We start from the raw sequence: 23,159 nt of genomic DNA, 5'->3' as shown, positions 1-23,159 counted from the left end.
CTAGTCTAGAGTGAGACCCTACCTTGAAAAAGAAAAAAAGATCTACAAATTAAGATGATCTTTGTGGTGCTTTGATAAGGGTTTCAAGTGTCTCTGTTAGTCCTGGACCCTTCTACTGGTGTACCCTAGTGTCTAGGACCTCAGCTACACAGGCATATGACATCTTTCATGCTTGTTTATTTCAGGCAGAAGAGTTTCGGGACACAGTCCACATACTGCTGGAGTGGCTTTCTGAAGCAGAGCAAACACTTCGCTTTAGGGGGGCACTTCCTGATGATACAGAGTCCCTGCAGTCTCTTATTGACACCCATAAGGTAATCCAGCCTCAGAGTTAGGTGATCTGTGCTACCCACCATGGTGAGAGCTGCCCCATTACAAAGGAAGGCAGCATTGCTTAGAAATGTCAGGCCCACTATGAAAACAAGCAAAACCAAAGTGGGCCACCTTGTTCACTCAGCACAGGTGGAGGAATGTGACTGTGTTTTAACATCTACATGTAGTATTATTATTATTATTATTATTATTATTTTGGTCTTTTGCAGTAGTAAAACATGCATAGTATTCTATTTAAAAAAAGCCCATAATGCTTTAAAACATCAACATTTGCTCATTAAAAAATTCTTTTGTTTGTTTGATTAATTTTGTTTGATTGTTTTGTTTTTGGGGTAGGGTCTCACTGCAGCCCAGACTGACCTAGAATTCACTATGTAGTCTCAGGCTGGCCTCAAACTCATGGAGAGCCTCCTACTTCTGCCTCCCTAATGCTGGGATTAATGGCATACACCACCATATCCAGCTCATTTAAAAAATTTTTATATACATTTCTTTACATGGGTATATGTGTGTTTTGCACCCCAGGGCTTCTTGCCACTGCAAATGAATACCCATCTGAGTTTATTTGAGTGGCTGAGGAACTGAACCCAGGTTAGCAAGGTTCACATGTAAGCACCTTTAAACAAGGAAAACAGCATGGTATTCTATAAAGAAAGTCCAGAATGTTGTAAAACATCAACATTTATTCATTAAATTTTTTTATTTTTATTTTTTTTTACTATTATTTTTGTTTAGTTTTTTTGAGGTAGGGTCTCACTGTAGCCCAGACTGACCTGGAATTCACTAAGTAGTCTCAAGGTGACCTCAGACTCACGGCAGTCCTCCTACCTCTGCTTCTCAAATGCTGGGATTAAAGGCATGCGCCACCATGCCCAGAAACATGTTTGTTTTTTAAGCCAGGGTCTCACTGTGCTGCCCAGGTTAGCCTTAACTCCCAAATCTCCTGCCTCAGCCCTCCAAATGCTGGCATTACAGGTGAGTGCCACCATGACCCAACTCCATTCCCCTTCTTTACTTCTCACTAGTACATGCCTCTTTTGACTTTCATTATGTTGCTAGCTTTGGGCTGTAGTGTGATTCCCTGGGATCAGTTACCAAGCTACAGTTGGCCCTAATGAGGTGGAAATTTCTTTCTTTTTTTTTAGTTTTCATGTTACGTATCTAGATATTTTAATCCTGGATATGCCTTTTTATTCTAATGTTGGTTTGGGGGGTGTTTTTTTAGTTTGTTTGTGTTTTTTTGTTTGTTGTTTGTTTTGAGGTGGGGTCTCACTCTGGCCCAGGCTGACCTTGAACTCACAGGGATCCTCCCACTTCAGCCTTCCAAGTAATTGTCATTATATTTTTCTAAGACAAATACACTTATGGAATGTGGAAATAAATAAAAATAAGATTTAAAGGAGGAAGGAAGCAAGAATAGGAACATGCAGAGGGAATAAAGGCGTACCTGTACCCTAGTCCTTCTCATCTCTAGTAGAGAAAATTCCTATGTGCACCTGTTACTTCCCACATTTTTGTTTTAGTCATTTTAAAAGTTTTTTGTTTTTTTGGTTTTGATTTTTTGAGGTAGGGTTTCACTCTAGCCCAGGCTGACCTGGAACTCACTCAGTAGTCTGAGGGTAACCTCAAACTCATGGTGAACCTCCTACCTCTGCCTCTAGAGTGCTGGGATTAAAAATGTGCACCACCATGCCTGGCTTCCATTTTTAAAATATTTTTTGCTCATTTATTTTACAGTAAGAGAGAAAGCACGGTGTACCAGGTCCTCATGACACTGCAAACGAGCCCCAGACATATGTGCCACTTTGTGCATTTACCTTTATGTGGGTACTAGGGGGTTGACCCTAGGCCAGCAGACTTTGCAAGCAAACACCTTTAACTTCTGAGCCATCTCACCAGCCCAATACACAGATCTTTGAGAACTGGATAGAAGATGCCAAGGACATTCTAAGTCTCTGTTTTTGACTTGTTTGTAGGATTTCATGAAAAAGGTGGAAGAAAAGCGAGTAGATGTGAATGCAGCAGTGGCAATGGGGGAAGTTATCCTGGCTGTCTGTCATCCGGATTGCATCACGACCATCAAACACTGGATCACCATCATACGAGCTCGCTTCGAGGAGGTGAATCACCATACACCCAGTTAGGAGGCCTTAGTACTAAAGGATGTGCTTTTCTGAAAGAGACCATGGTTTCCTTCTTTCTTCATAGGTCCTGACATGGGCAAAGCAGCACCAGCAGCGCTTGGAAGCAGCTCTGTCAGAACTGGTGGCTAACGCTGAACTCCTGGAAGAACTGCTGGCCTGGATCCAGTGGGCTGAGACCACTCTCATTCAGCGGGACCAGGAGCCGATCCCTCAGAACATTGACCGAGTCAAAGCTCTTATCACAGAACATCAGGTACCCTCCCCTCACTGGTATTTTCTGCCTCGTGGAGCCCGTTCTCTTTGCCTGTGAATTCGTTTCTACATGGCTACTATACATAGTACCACAGACTCATTAGCTTAGAATAGCATACTTCTTTCTCATAATTTTCATGAGTTAGGAATCTGGACATGTGTTAATTCATCCAGCTGACATCAAGATGTCCTCCAGTACTGCAGTTTCTTGGTTGGGTTTGTTTGGGCTTCTTGCTCCCCCTACCCCTTGCTAGGGATTGAACCTTGGGCTTTGTATGTGTTAGATACAGGGTCTACTACTAACTACATTTCTAGCCCTTTTCATGCTTTTTTTTTTTTTTTTTTTTTTAATTTATTGGCAAGCAGAGGCAGATAGAACATACAGGCAGAGAATGGGCACACCAGGACCTCTAGCTGCTGCAAATGAACTCCAGATGCATGCACCACTTTGTGTATCTGGCTTTATGTGGGTACTGGGGAATTGAATTTGGGTCATTAGGATTGGCAGTCAAGTGCCTTAACCCGTGAGCCATATCTCCAGCCTCTCATTTTTGTTTGTTTTGTTTTTAATATATTTTATTTTTGTTTATTTATTTGACAGAGAGAGAACACATGCATATGTTAGAGCTTGCAAACAAACTCTAGATGCACTCGCCCTCTTGTCCATCTGGCTTATATGGGTTCTTGGGAATCAAACCTGGGTCCTTTGGCTTTGCAGGCAAATCCTTAACCACTAAGCCATCCCTCTAGCCCTTTTTGTTGTTGTTTTTTATTTAGTTGAGAGACATTCAGAAAGAGGCAAACAGAAAAAAGAGTGAGTATGGGGTCTCCAGAGCCTGCATCCACTGCAGACAAACTCCAGGCACACCTGCCACCCTGTGTATCTGGCTTTCCATGAGCACTAGGGAATCGAACCCAGGTCATCAGGTCTGGCAATCACCTTAACTGCTGAGCCATCTCTCCAGCCTCATGATGCTCATCGGTTATATTGACAGAATTCAGATTCTTGGGCTGGAAAGATGGCTCAGCTGAAGCCCCGGTATGTCTCTTCCTCTCTCTCAAATAAGTAAAAGTTTCCTATTTTAGTTTTAGACCAGGAAAATTCTAAACTTGTCCTAATTTTTATATTTGACAGTCATTTATGGAGGAGATGACACGCAAACAACCTGACGTGGATCGGGTCACCAAGACATACAAGAGGAAGAATGTAGAGCCCACCCATGCTCCTTTCATCGAGAAATCTCGCAGTGGTAGCAGTAAGTGTGCAGCCCACTGTTCTGTTACCAAGTGCCTATCAGAGGAATTATGTTTTGATTTTCCAAATCATGCTGGATTTGAAGAAAAAATTTCTTGTTTTTTTTTTTCTTTGTTATTTCTTTAAAAATTTTTTTTGCAAGTTCATATATGTGTGGGCGTGTGTGTGTGCGCCTGCCCATGTGTGCAGGACAGACGTCAATGTCAAGTGTATTCCTTAGTCACTGCCCAGTTCATTTATTTTATTTACTGGTGCTTTCTAGGTAGGATCTCACTGTAGCCCAGGTTGACTTAGTACTCACTCTTTAGTCCCAGGTTGGCATTGAACTCAAAGTGATCCTCTTAGCTCTGCTTACTGAGTTGTGGGGTTAAAGGCATGCACCACCATGCACAGTCACCTTATTTTTTGAGACAGGTTCTCTCATTGAACCTGGAGCTCACTCAATCACCTAAACTAGCTGCCAGTAAGCCATGGGGAACCAAACTCAGGACTTCTTGCTTGTGCAGCAAGCACTTTATTGACTGAGTCCTCACCCCAGTCTCAAAATGTAGTTTCTAACACTGACTGGCTATCCTTTATTTTCCTGGGTTAGTGTAAGTTTACAGGGTTGTGAAGCCTTTCTTTAGCACTGGCCTTTCCATTGCTTTGATAATTGATACTATTTATGTTTGAATTGCACTGGTTTAATTGTAGCATAAATTAGATCCTATAGAGTCCATTGCTGTTTCATTGAGTCACTTCTGTATGGTAGACAGACATGGTTAGAGATATCCTCAGCTAGCTAGGAGTATCTTAGAATAACAGTTTTGGAATTATTACTCCATACCAAAATATCACCATGTCTCATGTTTCTTTTCTTAGTTACCAACTGATAACTGTTAAAATGTAAGTCCAGGGGCTGGAGAGATGGCTTAGTAGTTAAGGTGCTTGCCTGCAAAGCCAAAGGACCCAGGTTCGATTTCCCTATGATCCATGTAAGCCAGATGCACAAGGTGGCACATGCATCTGGAGTTCATTTGCAGTGGCTATTAGAGGCCCTGGTGTGCCCATTATCTCTCTCTCTCTTTTTCAAATAATAAGTAAATAAAAATTAAAAATGTTTTTAAAAAATTGTAAGTCCAAAGCCAGCAAGGTGGCACACACCTTTTAATTCCAGCACTTGGGAGGCTGAGATAGGACGATCACTGAGTTCAAGGCCAATTTGGGGCTACACAGTGAGTGCTAGGTCAGCCTAGCTAAAGTGAGACCGTACTTTGAAAAAAACAACAAAAAAAGGTACAGCTGGACATGGTGGTGCATGCCTTTAATCCCAGCACTCAGGAGGCAGAGGCAGAGGGATCACTGTGAGTTCGAGGCCACCTGAGACTACATAGTGAATTCCAGGTCATCCTGAGCTAGAGCAATTCCCTATCTTGAAGGAAAAAAAAAAAAAGTTCACATAGTTATTTCTTAATGGACTGACAAAACCAGGATTCCTAAACTTGTGATTATTTTTCCTTTTAGGAAAGCCATTGAGTCAACCCACACCTCCTCCCATGCCAATCCTCTCACAATCTGAAGCAAAAAATCCACGAATTAACCAGCTTTCTGCCCGTTGGCAGCAGGTGTGGCTGTTAGCTCTGGAGCGCCAGCGGAAGCTGAATGATGCCTTGGACAGACTGGAGGAGGTAATACCCCATCAAGTGGCCTTTAAGTGTTTTTTGTTTTATTTAATAAAACACCCCTCTCAGTATGACTTGTATGCCTTCACTTTTTCAAAAGTAGGTTCAGATCTGTGCTGATTCAGTACTCCTTCCTGCATACCCCATGTGAAAAAAAGCATCTTCATAGGAAAATCACTCAGGATGGAGAAAGCTGTAGCATTTGGCTGTAGAAAGCCAGAAACCAGCCAGACCATACAGATATCAGAAATATAACTTAAAGAAGTCATCTCCAGATGTATACTTTATACAGAAGTGGCCATTAATGAGCCCGTCATAATCTTGTTACTCTGTTAGTCTTCAATAGATCATGAAAAGCAAGACTATCTTGAAGTATTATTGTCCGGTATAAAATACGGTGCTGGCCAGGCATAGTGGCACATGCCTTTAATCCCAACATTTGGGAGGCAGAGGTAGGTTGATTGCTGTGAGTCAAGGCCAGCCTAAGACTACATAGTGAATTCCAGGTCAGCCTGGCCTAGAGTGAGAGCCTACCTCCAAAAAAAGAAAGAAAGAAAGAAAGAAAATACATGGTAATGTACTTTCTAGTTTCTAAAACCAACATCTAATATCTTCTATATTCTTTTTATTTGTGCATATCAAACAGCTATACCCAGAAGTGAGTGCTCTATTTTTTTTGTTGTTACTTCCATAGGTCAGTTGGGTTCTCAGCACATTTGCTTCTTGGCGCTTTTTCCTCCCATTCCTTCCAGCTTTGGAGTTTTAAAGACTGGGGGAAAACTGCTTCACTGTTAAGTCTTTCTGAGTGTGATTCACTAACATGGTCCAGGTAGCTAAAAATTCCCCTGCCCACTGTGCAGGGCAGTTTGCTTCCTCTGATGCCATCCAAAGACACATGCTTGGATGCAGGGTTGCATTCCTAATGTTTCCCATGTAGAACTCAGGTTTTCTCATCGCAGTCTTGGAAAATGATGGGAAACATGAGCCTCTTCATGTGGGCCCTGTGTGTGATTACTGTGCCCTTTAAAACAACATAAAAGAGGAGTGTTCAGACTTCCCCTTTGAGGTGATCCTTGGAAAAGTCCAAAGAGAAAGCAAGACTGGCTCCGCCCATCCTCATTCTACATGCTCTATGTTCCATGGCGGGTTTTCAGTTTCTGTTTCTCCCTCTAGTCTGAATGAGCCAGCCTATGCCTTCACAAATGACAATGTGGAGATAGCATTGTTGGTACCCTTGAAGGCCTGCATGGCTTTATTGAATGCCTGAGGATTTGGGTATACTCTAGGCCCAAAACAGCAGGTCATATTGACACCTATGATTTCTGTCTAGTTGAAGGAATTTGCCAACTTTGACTTTGATGTTTGGAGGAAAAAGTACATGCGTTGGATGAATCACAAAAAGTCTCGAGTCATGGATTTCTTCCGGCGCATTGACAAGGACCAGGATGGGAAGATAACACGTCAGGAGTTTATTGATGGCATTTTAGCATCCAGTGAGTCCAGTCTTATTCCAAACATGGGTCACATCCTGATGTCTTATACTATGTAGAATTATAATATTCTAGCAAAATTATCCTTCTGAAGGCAAAGCTGTAATATTAGGGAAAGAAGTACTACAACTGTCTCCTGAATGTGGTCTGTTAGGCAGAGGCAGAGGAATTCCCAGAGATGGCTGGCTAGCTTGTCTAGCCAAATCGGTGAGTTCTGAGTTCAGTGAGAGGCTGTATCTTAGGAACATAATGTGAAAGCTGGGTGTAGTGGTGCACACCTTTAATCCCAGTACTTGGGAGGCAAAGGTAGGAGGATCGCTATGAGTTTCAGGCCACCCTGAAACTACAGAGTGAATTCCAGGTCAGCCTGGGCTAGAGCGAGACACTATCTCCAAAAACAAAAAGAGAAAGAAAGAAAAATATGTGGAGAGGGAGATAGAAGGAAACACCCAACTTGAAGCTGGGTGTGGTGGTGCACGCCTTTTAGTCCCAATACTCAGGAGGCAGAGTTAGGAGGATCACCATGAGTTCAAGGCCACCCTGAGACTACATAGTGAATTCCAGGTCAGCCTGGGCTAGAGTGAGACCCTACCTCAGCGGGGCAGGGGCCGGGGGAGGGGGGGATTGTATTGTCTGAGTTTTCTAAAATACATATGTATTGCTGTTCAGGGAAAAAAATTAACATACAGTTTTTTTGGAGGGTATTTATATTTATTTTGAGATATTTTGAATGACTACCAACAAACTGAATAAGCCCTCTTAATGTTTCAAATTGTGATTCCTTTTTCCCCAGAGTTCCCTACCACCAAGTTAGAGATGACAGCTGTGGCTGACATTTTTGACAGGGATGGGGATGGCTACATTGACTACTATGAATTTGTGGCTGCTCTCCATCCCAACAAAGATGCCTACCGACCAACCACTGATGCAGATAAGATTGAAGATGAGGTATGGTTTATACTGTCCTGAATTGAAAAGGATATCTCATCTGTGGAGAAGTGACTATTGGAAGCTTTTTCAAGTTCAATATAGATGTTGTTTTAACAAGTTCCAAAGGGTTTCTGACTGAGTTTTACCTCAGTCAGGTGGATTACACCACTAGTTAGTGGGTAATGCTTTGAGGACCACAGAGGAACTTTTCAGGGAGCTACACACAGTTCAGAGGTACCATTGTTGCTTAGAATCAACTTATCTCAGTCCTGAGTGTCCTGCCTCCGAATCCAGTAAGCTTCAAATACAGCATCAAAGGGTGAAATGCAATATGTAGCAGCTGTGTCATGTTGAAAATAGCAGATTCAAGCCTGGAGAGATTGCTTAATGGTTAAGGCACTTGCCTGCAAAGCCAAAGGACCCAGGTTTGATTCCCCAGTATCCAACATAAAGTCAGATGAACAAGGTAGTACATGCATCTGGAGATCTAAAGTTCATTTGCAGTGGCTAGAGGCCCTGGTGCACCCAATTCCCATTCATTCACTCATTCATTCTCTCTCTCTCTCTGTCTCTCAGATAAATAAATAAAAACGTTTAAAGGAACATAGCAGATTAATTAATAGTACATAGAGACCCCAGCATTCATTGATTACAAGCTTTGGCAAGAAAAAGGCAAGGCAGGTTTTGAGTATCCTGAAGTATACTTAAGACTGCTGAGGAATTTTAGACTTCTAGATAGACATAGAACTTGGTTCATTATTTACTTAGTCATCTGGTTTTATGCATTAACACTTGCCTCTAAAGGAATTTTGAAGCAAGGTAAACAAATGTGTTTTACAGTTGCTTAGGAATTTTTATCTGTTTTCTTTGTGTTTCTTTTATCTCAATTAAAATAATTATATAAATTTGGATAAATGCATATGGCAAGCCTAAAATGCTTAAAACATGAGTGATGAATAGCTTTTCTGTTTACATGCTAAAAAAATTCTTGTTTCTCTAAGTAGGAAGTCTTGTTCTACTCTTTACTCTTTTGTTCTCAATCAACAGGTCACAAGACAAGTGGCTCAGTGCAAGTGTGCAAAAAGGTTTCAGGTGGAGCAGATTGGAGAAAATAAGTACCGGGTAAGGAAGAGGAACACCACCCTTCGTGGTGGTCCTTTCCACATTTATGGCCTTAGGGGTGAAAGCAACTAACACACAGCACATCTCCTCCCTCCTGGCACCTGGGGGCCCACAGCCCATGGTTTGGAAATGTATTGCTGTTTTTCCCTTAGTCCTAAATGCCAGGTGTCAGTTGTACTTTTAGGCTAAGCTTGATTAAGTGTCCTACATAGTTCCATCTGGAAAGTTACCATACGTAGGTATCCAGTAATTTGTAATTGACAAAATTGAAGCCATCCCAGAGCCCTTGCTACTGACCAAGGTTTTCAGGGGGATAACAGCACTTTGGAAACAGTTATACCAGATGAGTGTTGAAGCTGGGCATGATGTCCTGCCTGTAACCCCAGTACTTGGGAGACAGAGGCAGATCACGACAAGGTCAAGTCCAGTATGTTCTACATATAGGCCAACCAAGGTTATATAACAAAACTATCTCCCAAAAAATTTTTTTTCAATTAAAAAAAAAAAAAAGACTGTGGTTCATCTCAAAGAGCTGGACGTCATAAGCCTGAGTGGCTCCATGGCTCAGAAAAGGCCTAGGAAACTGACACTGGCCCCAAAGTATGCTGTGCCTTGCTATGAGCTGGGATACAGATGGGGCCAAGGTGTACAAGTGGGCCAGACTATGTGGTTTTCCCTGTAAACACTTAGCAGGTATGACCATAACAATAGTCAACTATACTTGTGTTTTAGCTTCTTTGGGGATTAGAGTGAAGGGTATATACAAGGGTCCCAAAACAGGACTCCTAAACTATATTCGACAGCTTGTCAAGATTCCTTAAAGTCTAATGTCTTTGTTTGACAAAGGGGATTTAGATGGCCATAGTCAGTTGAAATACAGGAAAATCCAGGCTCACTGGAAGAGTGTTTGCAGAGCATGTACAAGGCTTAGGGGCTCACTCTCTAGTACTGCAAAAACTGTCCTTAAAAGTATACCAGAGCTAGGCATGGTGTAGCATACCTTTAATCCCAGTACTCAAGAGGCAGAGGTAGGAGGATCACCATAAGTTCAAGGCCACCCTGAGAACATATAGTGAATTCCAGGTCAGCCTGGGCTACACTGAGACCCTACCTAGTGGGGGGTGGGGGAGAGTACACCACATGCCACCATGCTACTTAGAAGACCAGGGTGATTCTGCCTTCAGTCCAACCCAGGGTATTTAGTTAGAGGTCCTGGTAATTCTGTGCTTGTATGTTGGGTTTGGTTTTCTTGTTTCCTTAGGGGTTTTATTTTTGTTGTTGTTGTTACTGTTTTTTATTTTATTTTATTCTATTTTTAGCCTTGATTTTAATTGCTAATGAGAGAAATGAGTTAGCAAGAACAATACAGATTAGAAAGTTCAAGTTTAATTTGTAAAGTCATATCTCTATGACAAGTGCTTAGTAAAAACAAGGGCAGCAGTATAAGTTTGAAGACTGGTAACAAGATATGATTTCTGTTTGTTAGTGTTAATTTGACAAAAATATTCTTTTTTTCCCTCCATCCTTTACTTTACTGTCTATAGTTCTTCCTCGGCAATCAGGTACAGTGTGCCTTGCAAATGTCCTTCTAAGTGGATATGGGCTTATAGCTGATGTTGCCTGTTCTTGGCTATGGGGAGAGGACATAATCAGAAGCATGCCTGGGTCACATCTGGTTGTCTTACCAAGTGGAGAAACTGCTGACAAAGCCAATGTCGCAAAGCTGTCCTAGCAGCAAAAGGATACAAATGTTTCTTTAATAATAACAGTAACAAAAAAGAAGTGAAATTTGCCATTCAAAATTAGATTGGCTGATGATGATGATGATGTACTACACTCAGTGATCAAAAAATTGAGGTTATGGTATCAACCCATTCCTTGTTTAAAAAAAAAAGAGAGAGAGAGAGAGAACACGAACTGGTCTTATTTCTACATGGGAAATCCCAGAGTAAACACAAGTTTTGTAATATGTCCTTAAGGTATCTTACTTGTATTTTAATACTAAGTACTTCCTTAATATTTGTCATTATTTATACTTATATTTTATCAGGTACCTGGGAAATCATAGCTACTAAAATTTGATGCCAACCATTCAAAAGAAGAAATAAAAAAGAAAAAAATTAAAATAAAATAAATCTAATGAGATCGAATTAGTATCCCACAAAGTATTGGAAGCCTTTACTCCACTTGGCAACTCTAACCTTTCAGATCTTTTTTTTTTCTTTTTTGGTGGGTTCTTGGGTGCTGTGCTTCCAAATGTAGAAGGAAAGTGCATGAATAAAATTTGTCTCTCTGATAAGAAATTATAAACCCTAAGAGTTAATTTGAAACCCTCAGTCAATATCCAGGCACTGCAGTAATCACTAACCACAGTAATATTCTGGGCCAGTGGGAGAACAAGGACTAAAACCTCTAAAGATGAGAATAGCCAAATTGGGGACTGGGGAGAGATCTCAGAGGTTAAAGGCACTTTCTTGCAAAGCCTAGCAGCCCAGTTTGATTCCGCAGGCACCCATGTAAAGTTAAACATGCATTCATTTGCAGTGGCAAGAGACTGTGGCATTCCCATACACAGACAAATAATTTTAAAAAGAATAATCAAGTTGACTTTAAATGATTGCAAGCCAGGTGTGGTCCACCACTTCTATAATCTCAAATTCTTGAGAGGGTGAAGATTGCAAGTTTGAGGCCAGCCTAGGCAAAATCAAGATGACTTGTCTCAAAACTTAAAAATAAAAAGATTGGTAATGTAGCTCAGTGATAGAGCACTTGCCTAACATGTTCTTGTATTCTATCCCCAAGATAAAAAAAAGGCACTGTGGTAGCATGCCTACCTCCTGATAATTCCTACTACTAGGGCTCCTTGAACGGCCTGATACCCTCTACCACTTCTCCTTTGAACAAGAGAAGATTTCAACAGCTCTTCTATGAAGTTCATTTCATATATGAGGCCCCTGGGACAGTGGCATGTAAACTATGTAAGAACCTAGGTCCCTACAATAAAAGGAAACAGTGGTTACTGTCTCCCAGGACTCTGGTTCTGAGTTCTGTGCCTCTCACAAAACTGCTCTGTAGGTTCCCAGTTTTAGAGCTACTGTAGCCCTCCCACCACTCATTGCTATGGCCTCAAGTGCTTTGTGGTAAAATAAAAAAAGAAGCAAAATATTTCAAACAAATGAAGTGAGGGGAAAAAGATCAATGGTGTATTAAGCTTCAGGATGTCATATTCTAAGAATAAAGTACTCTAGGTTGCTGCTCATGCTGGAGAACATATCAGCGTATCCCTCCTCTTCCTCCCTTACCCAGAGAAAACCCCAGGCAGTGATTTGGTCATTAGTGGAGCTTCAGTGATCCACAAAACCTGGTCCTTTTAAGACAACAAAATAGTATCTTCCCTCACAACTGTTGATTCTACTCTACCGTGCTGTTACTATGGTCACTTTGTATAAAACTTTAAAAACTATGAGAGCCGGGCATGGTGGCACATGCCTTTAATCCTAGTACTTGGGAGGCCAAGGTAGAAGGATCTCTGAGTTCAAGGCCAGCCTGACACTACATAGTGAATTCTAGGTCAGCCTGGGCTAGAGTGAGGCCCTGCCTCAAAATACAAAAAAAAAAAAAAAAAAAAAAATTGTATGAGGATTGGGGAGATGAGTCACTAGCTAAAGGCACTTGCTTTCAAGGTCTGCTGACCTGGGTTCACTTTCTCAGCAGTGGCAAGACACACACACGCACATGCATAAATTTTTTTAAAAAATATGAGACAACGAGGCACAGTGGCGCACGCCTCTAAGTCCCAGCACTCATGGGCAGAGGTAGGAGGATCACTGTGAGGTCAAGGCCACTCTTGAGACTACATGGTGAATTACTGGTCAGCCTGGGCCAGAGCGAGACCCTACCTCCAACAAACAAACAAACAAACAAAAAAAGTATGAGATAAATAGTGGAGGACTATTTGTTTTAAAAGTAAATGGCTGGGGAGGAAAGGGAAACTTTCTCAGTCTTCTTGCCTTTGCAAACAGTGAGATAGGCCAGCCAAGAAATACAGAGACTTGCTACTAGTTTATTATTATTGAACAAAGTTGGTCATGTGTCCTTCTCAAACATCCTTTCTTAATATTTTCAACTTTTCTCTTTTCAAAGTTAGGATTCTTCTTTATAACTGAAAATCATACTTAGGTGATGAAACAGTCCCCTCTCCTCCACCCCCTTAAGAATGTTCTCTTTAATCTTAGGAATTCCATTTCCTTAACCAAATGTTTGGTATTTATTTTGGAGTCTTAATATGCTATCCTTTTGTTACCTCTTCATTTTAAGAAAGGGCAATTTTATACAATGGGAAACTCCAAATATTAAGATAGAACTGGGAAGTAGGAATGTTAGGCAAAAAAAAAAAAAGAGAAAATTTCAGAAGCTCATGCTAGTTCTGAGGTCCAGAATGATTATTGAATATTGTTTCTAATCATGATTGGAAGATTACAGTTTCTGTTTCTCCTTCAATTACACGTTAATGCTATCTAATCATTTGCTCAGCTAAAGAAACCTTTTCTTCTGATAATATCACAATCCAAGAATACTTAGGGTGGACTCCTGAGAATAGAATAAAAATTTCTCCTAAGCTTGTAATAATGATGCTTTGCAAGAGTTTCCTTATGCTTGAACATAGCATTTACTGTTGTCCATTTAACTTTGAGCACACTGTATTCAGAAGTTGACTCCCCTCACCACTTCTTGTAGGAAAAAGTTAGCATAACAGAATGTGGGAGTGCCTTTAATCCCAGCACTCAGGAGCGGAGGTAGGAGGATTGCTTTTAGTTCCAGGCCATCCTGAGACTGCACAGTGAATTCCAGGTCAGCCTGGGCTAGAGCGAGACCCTACCTTGAAACTGACCCCCAACCCCAGAAAATAAAGGTGTTTTGTTTGTTTGTTTGTTTGTTTTGTTTGTTTTTTAAGAATGCGGGAGTGCTAATTTGGGCAGAATCTTTAAAAGAATCAAAGTGGGCAAATATTTGTCCATTTTCCCTCTCCATTGTTGGTATGGGAGCAGGGATGTACCCATTAAGTAGTACTTTTATCCCTAAACTATCACATTATCATTCCTATCTGAATACAGTCTGCTTTGGGGTGGAGGGGAAGATCTGCTATAAAGTGTACTCATTAATTGAATTTCCCCTTGGTTCTAGTTTGGGGATTCTCAGCAGTTGCGGCTGGTCCGTATTCTGCGCAGCACAGTGATGGTCCGTGTTGGTGGAGGATGGATGGCCCTGGATGAATTTTTAGTGAAAAATGATCCCTGCCGAGGTAAGAAAACATCCTGAGCATGAGTTACATGTTGGATATGAAGTCAGCTCATGACACTTCTGAGACAGGTTTGTGGTGGACTGTACCTGTTTTGTTTTGTTGTTAAAGTACTCAAGTGCCACCTCATCTAGTACAAATTATTCAGGTTCAGGGGAGAGAAAACTGAAGAAGTTAATGCGGTCAGGGCCAGTTACTACGAATATGTTAGTGTGTCTAATCACAATGGCATATACCTGTAGTCCCAGTACTCAGGAGGATCAGGAGTTCATAGTCATCCTTGCCTTTTTTTAGTGAGTTTGTGGCCAGCCTGGGACACATGAGAGCCTGTCTCCAAAGAAAAGAATGTTTCAGTGGGTGTTACATCAGCACCAGCCTAGGCATAAGCCTGGTATGTACTTTAGAGCCTCAGATTTTTGGCCTATAATTTCTGTGACTAAAACTTGGCTAGAACATTGGCTCTTCCCATGCAAGGAAGGACCAGTGGCCATTTTTGATCAGGAAGGAACTTAAAGGACATCTGTCAGCAGCTCTCACATATCTGAGACAAATGGTTGCCTACACAATACCTTGAAATGTCTTCCTGGAAGGTAGGAAAAGGCACACCCTGCCTAGTGGAAAAGAAGCCAGTGACTCTAAATCCAGATAGCTCAGAGGGAGGACTACAGCAAGGGAACCCGACCAAATCCAGGTTGCTGCATCAGCTATATCTATTCCTTTTTCCTCTTAGCAGAACTGCATGTGGGTGTACAGGAGGCTCCCCAACTGTCTGCCAGTTTGCCATTCTTGACTGGTTTCTGCTTTTCCTGCTCTGTCTCTGTCTTCTGTGTTTATGTATTTTTTATTCTAGTTCACCATCCTGGGAGTAAAATAAAGCGCTCTGATTCCAGCTCTTCGGTTTCCAGTCAGTCTCCCATAGGTTGGCTTGTATGCTTTGTCCCTCTTCTCCCCGCCCTGGTCTTTTGAGAATGGCTTTGCTTCCTAAACTGTAACACCACTTGGCTCTGTGATATCTGCTGCCTTGGTGAATGCTCAAAATAGCCAAACTGTTGCTTTTCCAACTACTGTTGATGGGACATAAGACATTTCCTATTGAGATAGTAAATACTCGAACAGAATTATGTGCCGCATAGTATCATAAGCACTTTAAAAATAAGAATACATTCATGCCTCATAACCATCCTATGAGGTGTAGACACTATTATCCTATCTTATGGACTAAGAAATTGAAGCATACAAATTTTAAGTAACTTGCTCAAGGACAGCCAGCCAATAAGAATAATGTTAGCCCAGCTCTTGAGCAGGTGTTCCTGACCACTGTGCTGTGTCTCAGGGTCACATGCCCCCTTGCGTATGTTGTTGATCAGCCTGTATGATGTAGTTATTAAGGCTTGCTTATAAAACTAGAAGGAAATGTTTGCAGAAGAGGTATAGAACCTCTCTGAAAGCAGTTTTAGTCATATTCTGAAGTGCTTAGAACAAAACAAGTGTACATACATTTTTTCTCTTACTTTAATTCTTTCTGCAATTACCCCAACAAGAATGACAACTAAGTAATAATAATTCTCATCAGAAAAGAGTTTTTTTTAATTAATTTTGAAAATTTTTTTCTTTTTTTTTTTTTTTTTGAGGTAGAGTCTCGTTCTAGCTCAGGCTGACCTGGAATTCACTGTCATCTCAGGGTGACCTCTTGGCAATCCTCCGATCTTTGCCTCCCAAGTGCTGGGATTAAAGGTGTGCACCACCACACCTGGCTAAAAATACATTTTTTTATAAACTCTGAAAGGGTTTAAAGTCTTTCATTATTTTAAATGAGGAGCAATGAGCATAACATTTTTATCTTATTTCAGTAAAACTATTGTATTCCACATCTATTAGCAAGGTCTCATTTTTTTTCTTGTCACATGAACATGATTAAGCACAAGAGATACTGCATGTAGCATCTTGGTTGCCTGTTTATTTGCTACCTGCTCTATGTAAAATTACATTGTGCTGTTGGCCAAGGAGAATGTTGCTTGCTTTATGCTTAGCTTACTCTAAACCATGGAATTTGAAACAAGTTTGGGAGGGCCACCTAATAGCCCTAGTAGCTATTTTCTATGGACCATTAGAGCCATTTTCAGCATCCTTCTGGTCAAAGAAGGTAAGACTTTCCTCTGTCTTTCTCCAAGATTGCCCTCCTGGAACTTAGGAATCATTTCTGTCTATTGACAGGAGATAGAAATTACACAGCAGTTTTCAGTATTAGCAATAGGTGGGATAAGTTACTTCTAGTCAAATAAACAATTGCAGGAGGACAAGACCTAAGGTCTGGGGTGGATGTAAGTAAGTAAGTTGTAAGGCTAAACTTAAAAAAAGTCAAGTAACTTGCCAGGCATAGTAGTACATGCCTATAATTCTAGAGGGGAAGCATAGAGAGTGAAGAGCTGCAATCTGAACTACATGGTGGACCCTGCTCAAAGGGGGCAGGGGCCACAGACTTCAAGCCATTAATGTGGCTTCTAAGGCACTGCTTATAGTAGAACTTACATTCGTTTCCATCCCATTCTTTGGGCCTCTGGACCATAGAGAATGTTATCTGATGATAGCATAAAATTAGTGACAAAACTCATATTTACCTAGCTATTGGGAACAATAAACCATCTCAAATCAAGTATTGCTTTAGCCAATAGTCATAGCGTAGGAGGATTCCTGTGAGTTTGAGGCCAGCCTGGTACTACAGAGTAGATAAGGTTAGCCTGGACTAGAGCGAGACCCTACTTAGAAAAACAAAACAAAATAAAACAGAATCAATTTACCTGGGCATGGTTGCACACTTTTATTTTGGGATTTTTTGTTTTGTTTTGTTTTTCAAAGTTGGGTCTCGCTCAAGTCCAGGCTGACCTGGAATGCACTCAGTAGGCTTATGGTAGCCTTGAACCCATGGTGATCCAACTATCTCTGCTTCCCAAGTGCTGAGATTAAAGATGTGCACCACCACGCCCAGCTCCAAATTTCATCCTGCAGCACTGCCCAAAAAGTCATTATGCCTAGCATGGTGATACACACCTTTAATCCCAGCACTCTGGAGGCAGAGGTAGAAAGATTGCTATGAGTTGGAGGCCAGCCTGAGACTACAGAATGAGTTCTAGGTCAGCCTGGGCTAGAGTGAGACCCTACCTTGCGGGGGGGGGGGGAGGGTATAAAAAAAAGTCACTACAGGAATTTTGTATTTAAACTTGAAAACTTTTCCAACTTTTTTTTTAATTTTTAAATTTTTATTAACATTTTCCATGATTATAAAAAAAGTCCCATGGTAATTCCCTCCCATCCCACCCCCACACTCCAACTTTTTTTTAATTGACAACTTCCATAAATATAGACAATGTACTATGATCAAAATCTCTTTCACCACCCTAAACTCTGAAGACATTTTAAAAATATTTTTATTTATTTGCAAGTAAAAAGAGACACAGAGAAAGACTAGATGTGCCAGGGCCTCTACCCACTGCAAATGAACTCCAGATGCTTGTGCCACTTTGTGCATATGGCTTACATGGGTGTTGAGGAATCGAACTCTAGTCTTTGGGTTTTGTAGTAAAGCTCCTTAACCACTAAGCTATCTCTCCAGCCCTAAACTTTGAAATTTTAAAAAATTAGGAAGTAGGGAGGAAGGATAAGCAAGAAAAGGAAGCCAGGGAAGGGGGGGAGGGTTAATTTTTTTGTTTTATGTTTATTTATTTATTTGAAAGTGACAGAGAGAGAGGCAGAGAGAGCGAGAGAGAGAATGGGCATGCCAGGGCCGCCAGCCACTGCAAAGGAACTCCAGATGCATGTGCCCCCTTGTGCATCTGGTAACATGGGTCCTGGGGAATTGAGCCTCGAACCAGGGTCCTTAGGTTTCACAGGCAAGCGCTTAACCACTAAGCCATCTCTCCAGCCCTTGTTTTTTTTTTTTTGTTTTTTTTTTTAAGGAAGCAGTTAATAAGTCCCCACATGCAAATTACAATAGCATAGAGATCTTCTGATTTATCATTGTAAAATTTTACTTGCACACACAGGCTTAATGCTACAAAGCACTGACCAGAATAAATTATATATGCTACTCCTGTGTAGATTTGGCACATTTTAGAAATGAGCTGGCATGTCATCATAGCTGGTACATATTTGTTGCAGGAAACCTTCTCCCTAGGATGACACAAACACATTTTCTCCCCCAGATAGAACACAAACAACAGATCAAAGGATGATGACATCAGAACCATTTTTGATGAACCAATGAGTTCAGTGGGCTTACTTACAGAACAGTGTAAGGGTTTGCAGGAGCAATAGATGACTCAATGCAGCTTGTACCAGAAGTCTCATCCTATCCTGGATGATGACCTCCCATAGCTGCTTCGCTCAAAGGCAGTTGCTTCACCAGAAAGCCTACCTCAGTCTAGGAGATAGCTCACAGATGCTGCGTCTCTGGAGCACACACCACACAGCTTGCAGGCAGCTGCATTGGATTGTCTCTCATCCCCAAGCAGTTGTTACCCCTGTATATAGCCTTAGGGTTGGTCCTGCAACTCTTTCCCAGACTTGTTGAGTGTGTGAGTCTTTGGAATTTCTCTCCTGCTACCGCCCCCCCCCCCCAAAATCAAAGGGATGTTTCAGTTTCTAGCTAATATAACCTTAGGGAGTGGCTATGTGACTTTTAAGATTCAGGTCTCCCAGACTTGACTTGCTGAATCCCTGGAGCCCTCTTTCTCACTTCAATTCAGAGGAATCTTCTACACAACGTTAGTTGACTTTTTTATCCACTTAGACAAATTTATCCTAAGGAAATACCAGGATATTCCCAAAAATACTTTCTAAATTGTCACAGATAAAATATTATAAAAATTATAAACAAGTTTAGAAATGCACCATGTTGCTGGTAATGTAAAGTGACATCCATATGATAAGAGTCTATTTCTATAACTAGTGGAATGGAGGAATATTCCTGATACTATAATGTATACAGTTGTGCAAAGAAATAATGATATGCCAGTATTCTAATAGTGATAACCCCTACATTGCAGGATTAAGCAACTCTGTGAAGTAGTCAATTCTGTGGAGCAGTGGAGTTCTAAGTCTGCATGGGATGAGGGGAGGATGAGAATAGAAAGTATAGGTGATACTTTACTGTAAAGAGCATGGCCAAAACATCTTGGAGGTTGGGCAAAGAAAATCTGAGGTAGGAAACAGGCTTATGGGTGGAGAGATGGCTCAGCATTTAGGCTTGCTTATGAAATCTGACAGTCTGGGTTCCATCCCCCAGGACCCACATAAAGCCAGATGCACAAAGTAGTAATACGTGTCTAGAGTTTGTTTGTAGCAGCAAGAAGTCCTGGCACACCCATATTCTTTTTTTTTCTCTCTCTCTCCATCTCTCTCCCATTGCAAGTAAATAAAAATACTGACCACGGTGGCTGTTGTGGATGCTTCTATGCCTTTGTCAACAGAGATGCACATGACAGTGAAGTACAGTATAGCGTATAACAACACTATAAATTGGGAACATGATTTTACCACTCATTATTATAGATAGTCCTCTTTATTGTGTATATTTTGAGATGGAATTTTACTGTTACCCAGGCTAGTCTCAAACTCCTGGACTAAAGCAAATCCCCTCCCTCAGCCTCTGGAGTAGCTAACTGGAACAAAAGGTGTGCCCCACCACACCTAGCCAGAAGTCCTCTCTGAAGTATTTAAACTGTAGCTACCCACAACTGAGTTGCTATTTTAAAGTCTTCCTCTTGTATCTTCTGCTTTTGTTTTTTTTTTTTTTTCAGGATGTTTGCTTAAAAGTGAATTATTATATCTAAAGTTTGTCATAACTCAGGGCCACAAATAGTTCTTTTGGAGGGTCAGAGTCTCATCTGAGGAGGTGATTTCATTAGTCAGTGTCAGTGGCATGCCTGCTGTTTGCCATCAATATCTTCAGCACTTAAACAGGCAGAGAAGTAAATGTGGATCATGGTCCCATAGTTAATGGTGCTACGCATTCTTATTCAGGTACCAAGGTATGAAGAAAATGCTCTTTGAGGGCTGACGAGATGTCTTAGTAGTTAAGGCACTTGCCTGCAAAGCCTAAAGATCCAGGTTTGATTCCCCAGTACCCACATAAGCCATATGCACAAGGTGGTACATGAGTCTGGAGTTCATTTGCAGTGGTTGGAGGCCCTGTGCCCTCCCCTCCAATGTCCACCACCACCAAAAAGACAAAAACAAAAGAAAGAAAATGCTCTTTGAGAAAGATATCTACTAATGAGTACAGGTGAGAACCAATTGCCAAAGAAGAAATCTGGAGGGGCATAATGTGTTGAGTCCTAAAAAGGAAGGAAACTGTAGTATGTAAGGAAGGAGCTGAGTGCATCAGGGACCATTAAGTCACAGACCATCCAGACAAGGTTGGGCCCTTAGAAACCAGCAGCCTAATCAATCTGCTGAGGAAACCAAGGCCCAGAACAGAGGGCCTGGCTGTGGAAGACCCTGGGGTAAAGTGCAAAGGTCTTATTATCTAATTTGGTACTGTAAAACCTAATGCTTTTATTCACTAACAACATATAATATGTTGAGAAAAAGGAATGATTAACATTTCATTCATACTAGTTCCCTTTTCCAGGCTTCCTAGCAGTCATATTTGTTTAGATATATTTAAATATATTCTAAAAGTTGGTCTATTGTGAATAACCAAATCAAAAGTTATTTCAGGATATCTTTACTGAGAAATTAAAGGATATGTTCCAGAGGAATTATTTCTTTTAAATTAATAGTGTCTTTCACATTAAACATTTGTATTGATTATACTTTATATCTCCGACTGAATCTACATTTTAAGTTCTGGTCTTACAGCTCCAGAAAGCCATGGGACAGCATCTATTTGGCCTTCAGTACTGGTTCCAGATTCTTCTACCACGATGTTCCTCTCCTACTTGCAGTTGCCCCTCAGCTTCTTACTGCTTTCAGTTTTTGACTTAACAAATTCTCACTGGCAAGTTTTGTGCATGGTCTTAATCTTTCTCTCTCCCTACATGTTTACTTCTTAATAATTTTGTCTTTATCCTCTTACTGTCCTGACTTCCTGAATCCCTTTCTTTAGGATTGTTATTGACTGAAGTCAAACGGAACAGTCTAGATGATGTTGATTTCATTAATGTATTCTTCTCCATTATCTCACTATTACATATCCTGCAAAAGTTGAGCAAAAAGTACACATGTCCTATGAGAGAGAAAAGAAGTTTTGATTTCTGCTGGCAGCTTGTGTCCTGCTGCATCTGCTTCACCTTGAGCACTTACAGTGTGCCTACCCCAGGGGGTAGTGGCAAACCAAGACCATGACAGCAGAACAGATGTTACTCTGTTCACAAAGACTTGCTTATCGTAGCAAGCTAGGATCTTTTTAGCAGCATGTCTGCTGTGGGTTAGAACCATGACAAAGCTGATAAGTTATGAATGATTCTAAATTTAAAAGACTTCACAAATGATTCAAAACCTGTAACTTAAGTTACTATTATCATGGGGTCAAGCAGCTGCGTGACCATCCAGATAAACTTGTAAGATTATCTGACATCATATGTGTTCATTCCCTTTTTAGCACGAGGTAGAACTAACATCGAGCTTAGAGAGAAATTCATCCTACCAGAAGGGGCATCTCAGGGAATGACCCCTTTCCGATCACGGGGTCGAAGATCAAAACCATCTTCCCGGGCAGCTTCTCCCACCCGCTCAAGCTCAAGTGCTAGTCAGAGCAACCACAGCTGTACATCTATGCCTTCTTCTCCAGCCACCCCAGCCAGTGGGACCAAGGTATGTACTGACTTCCTTTCTGGCTGCCTTCCCCATTCCCACCTTGGCAGATGTTCATGGACCATGGCAGCCTCTGAAAAGATTCTAGGGAGAACAGGAACATAGAAACATATAGAACCTAGACTGAGAATTCTGGGCCCCAGTAGTGCATGGATTCACCAGTATTTTTTGTTGTTTTTGTTTTTGTTTTTTTGAGGTAGGGTCTCACTCTAACCCAGGTTGGCCTAAAATTCACTATGCAGTCTTAGGCTGCCCTCAAACCCACAGTGATCTCCCTATCTCTGTCTCCCTTGTGCTGGGACTAAAGGCCTGTGCTATGATACCTGACAGAGAGAAAGGGAAAGAATGGGCACATTGGGGCCTCCAGCTGCTACAAACTAACTCCAAATGCATGTGCCACTTTGTGCATCAGGTTATTAGGTTTTACAAGCAAGCACCTTAACCTCTGAGCCATCTCTCCAGCCCTGGATCCACCATTTTTTTTTATTTTTTAATTTTTTTTATTTTTTTGGTTGGTTTTTTTTTCTTTTCTTTTTTTTTCTTTTTTTTTTTTTTTTTTTTTTTTTTTGGTTTTTTGAGGTAGGGTCTCACTCTGGCCCAGGCTGACCTGGAATTAACTATGTAGTCTCAGTGTGGCCTTGAACTCACGCCGTGGATCCACCATTTTTAAGGTACTCTCAAAGGACATGTGTTAAAATACCCATTCTAAAGCTGGACATGTTTGTGCATACCTTTAATCCCAGCACTTGAGGTCTGAGGTAGGAGGATCACTGTGAGTTCGAGGCCACCCTGAGACTAAATAGTGAATTTCAGATTAGCCTGGACTAGAGTGAGATCCTACCAAAAAAAAAAAAAAAAAAA

General features: G+C 41.2%; 1 protein-coding gene across 16 annotated transcripts in view; it reads left to right on the top strand.

The window, feature by feature from the left end:
• Positions 1 to 23,159, top strand: part of Macf1 (microtubule actin crosslinking factor 1) — a 436,027-nt gene that overhangs the window by 406,803 nt on the left and 6,065 nt on the right. For 10 of the 16 annotated variants that reach the window (XM_045149530.1, XM_045149524.1, XM_045149518.1 and 7 more), the window contains 11 exons: positions 186 to 314; positions 2,310 to 2,453; positions 2,542 to 2,730; positions 3,865 to 3,985; positions 5,488 to 5,651; positions 6,976 to 7,138; positions 7,929 to 8,083; positions 9,113 to 9,187; positions 10,732 to 10,749; positions 14,372 to 14,489; positions 22,087 to 22,298. In XM_045149530.1, the coding sequence (XP_045005465.1) occupies positions 186 to 314; positions 2,310 to 2,453; positions 2,542 to 2,730; positions 3,865 to 3,985; positions 5,488 to 5,651; positions 6,976 to 7,138; positions 7,929 to 8,083; positions 9,113 to 9,187; positions 10,732 to 10,749; positions 14,372 to 14,489; positions 22,087 to 22,298 (1,488 nt within the window). The remainder of the gene's footprint in view (positions 1 to 185; positions 315 to 2,309; positions 2,454 to 2,541; positions 2,731 to 3,864; positions 3,986 to 5,487; positions 5,652 to 6,975; positions 7,139 to 7,928; positions 8,084 to 9,112; positions 9,188 to 10,731; positions 10,750 to 14,371; positions 14,490 to 22,086; positions 22,299 to 23,159) is intronic. The other 6 variants (XM_045149529.1, XM_045149528.1, XM_045149532.1 and 3 more) reach the window with 1 other exon arrangement.

The sequence above is a fragment of the Jaculus jaculus genome, chromosome 5 (assembly GCF_020740685.1).
Source record: "Jaculus jaculus isolate mJacJac1 chromosome 5, mJacJac1.mat.Y.cur, whole genome shotgun sequence".
Taxonomy (NCBI): domain Eukaryota; kingdom Metazoa; phylum Chordata; class Mammalia; order Rodentia; family Dipodidae; genus Jaculus; species Jaculus jaculus.
This window is presented reverse-complemented; position numbering and strand designations above follow the sequence as displayed.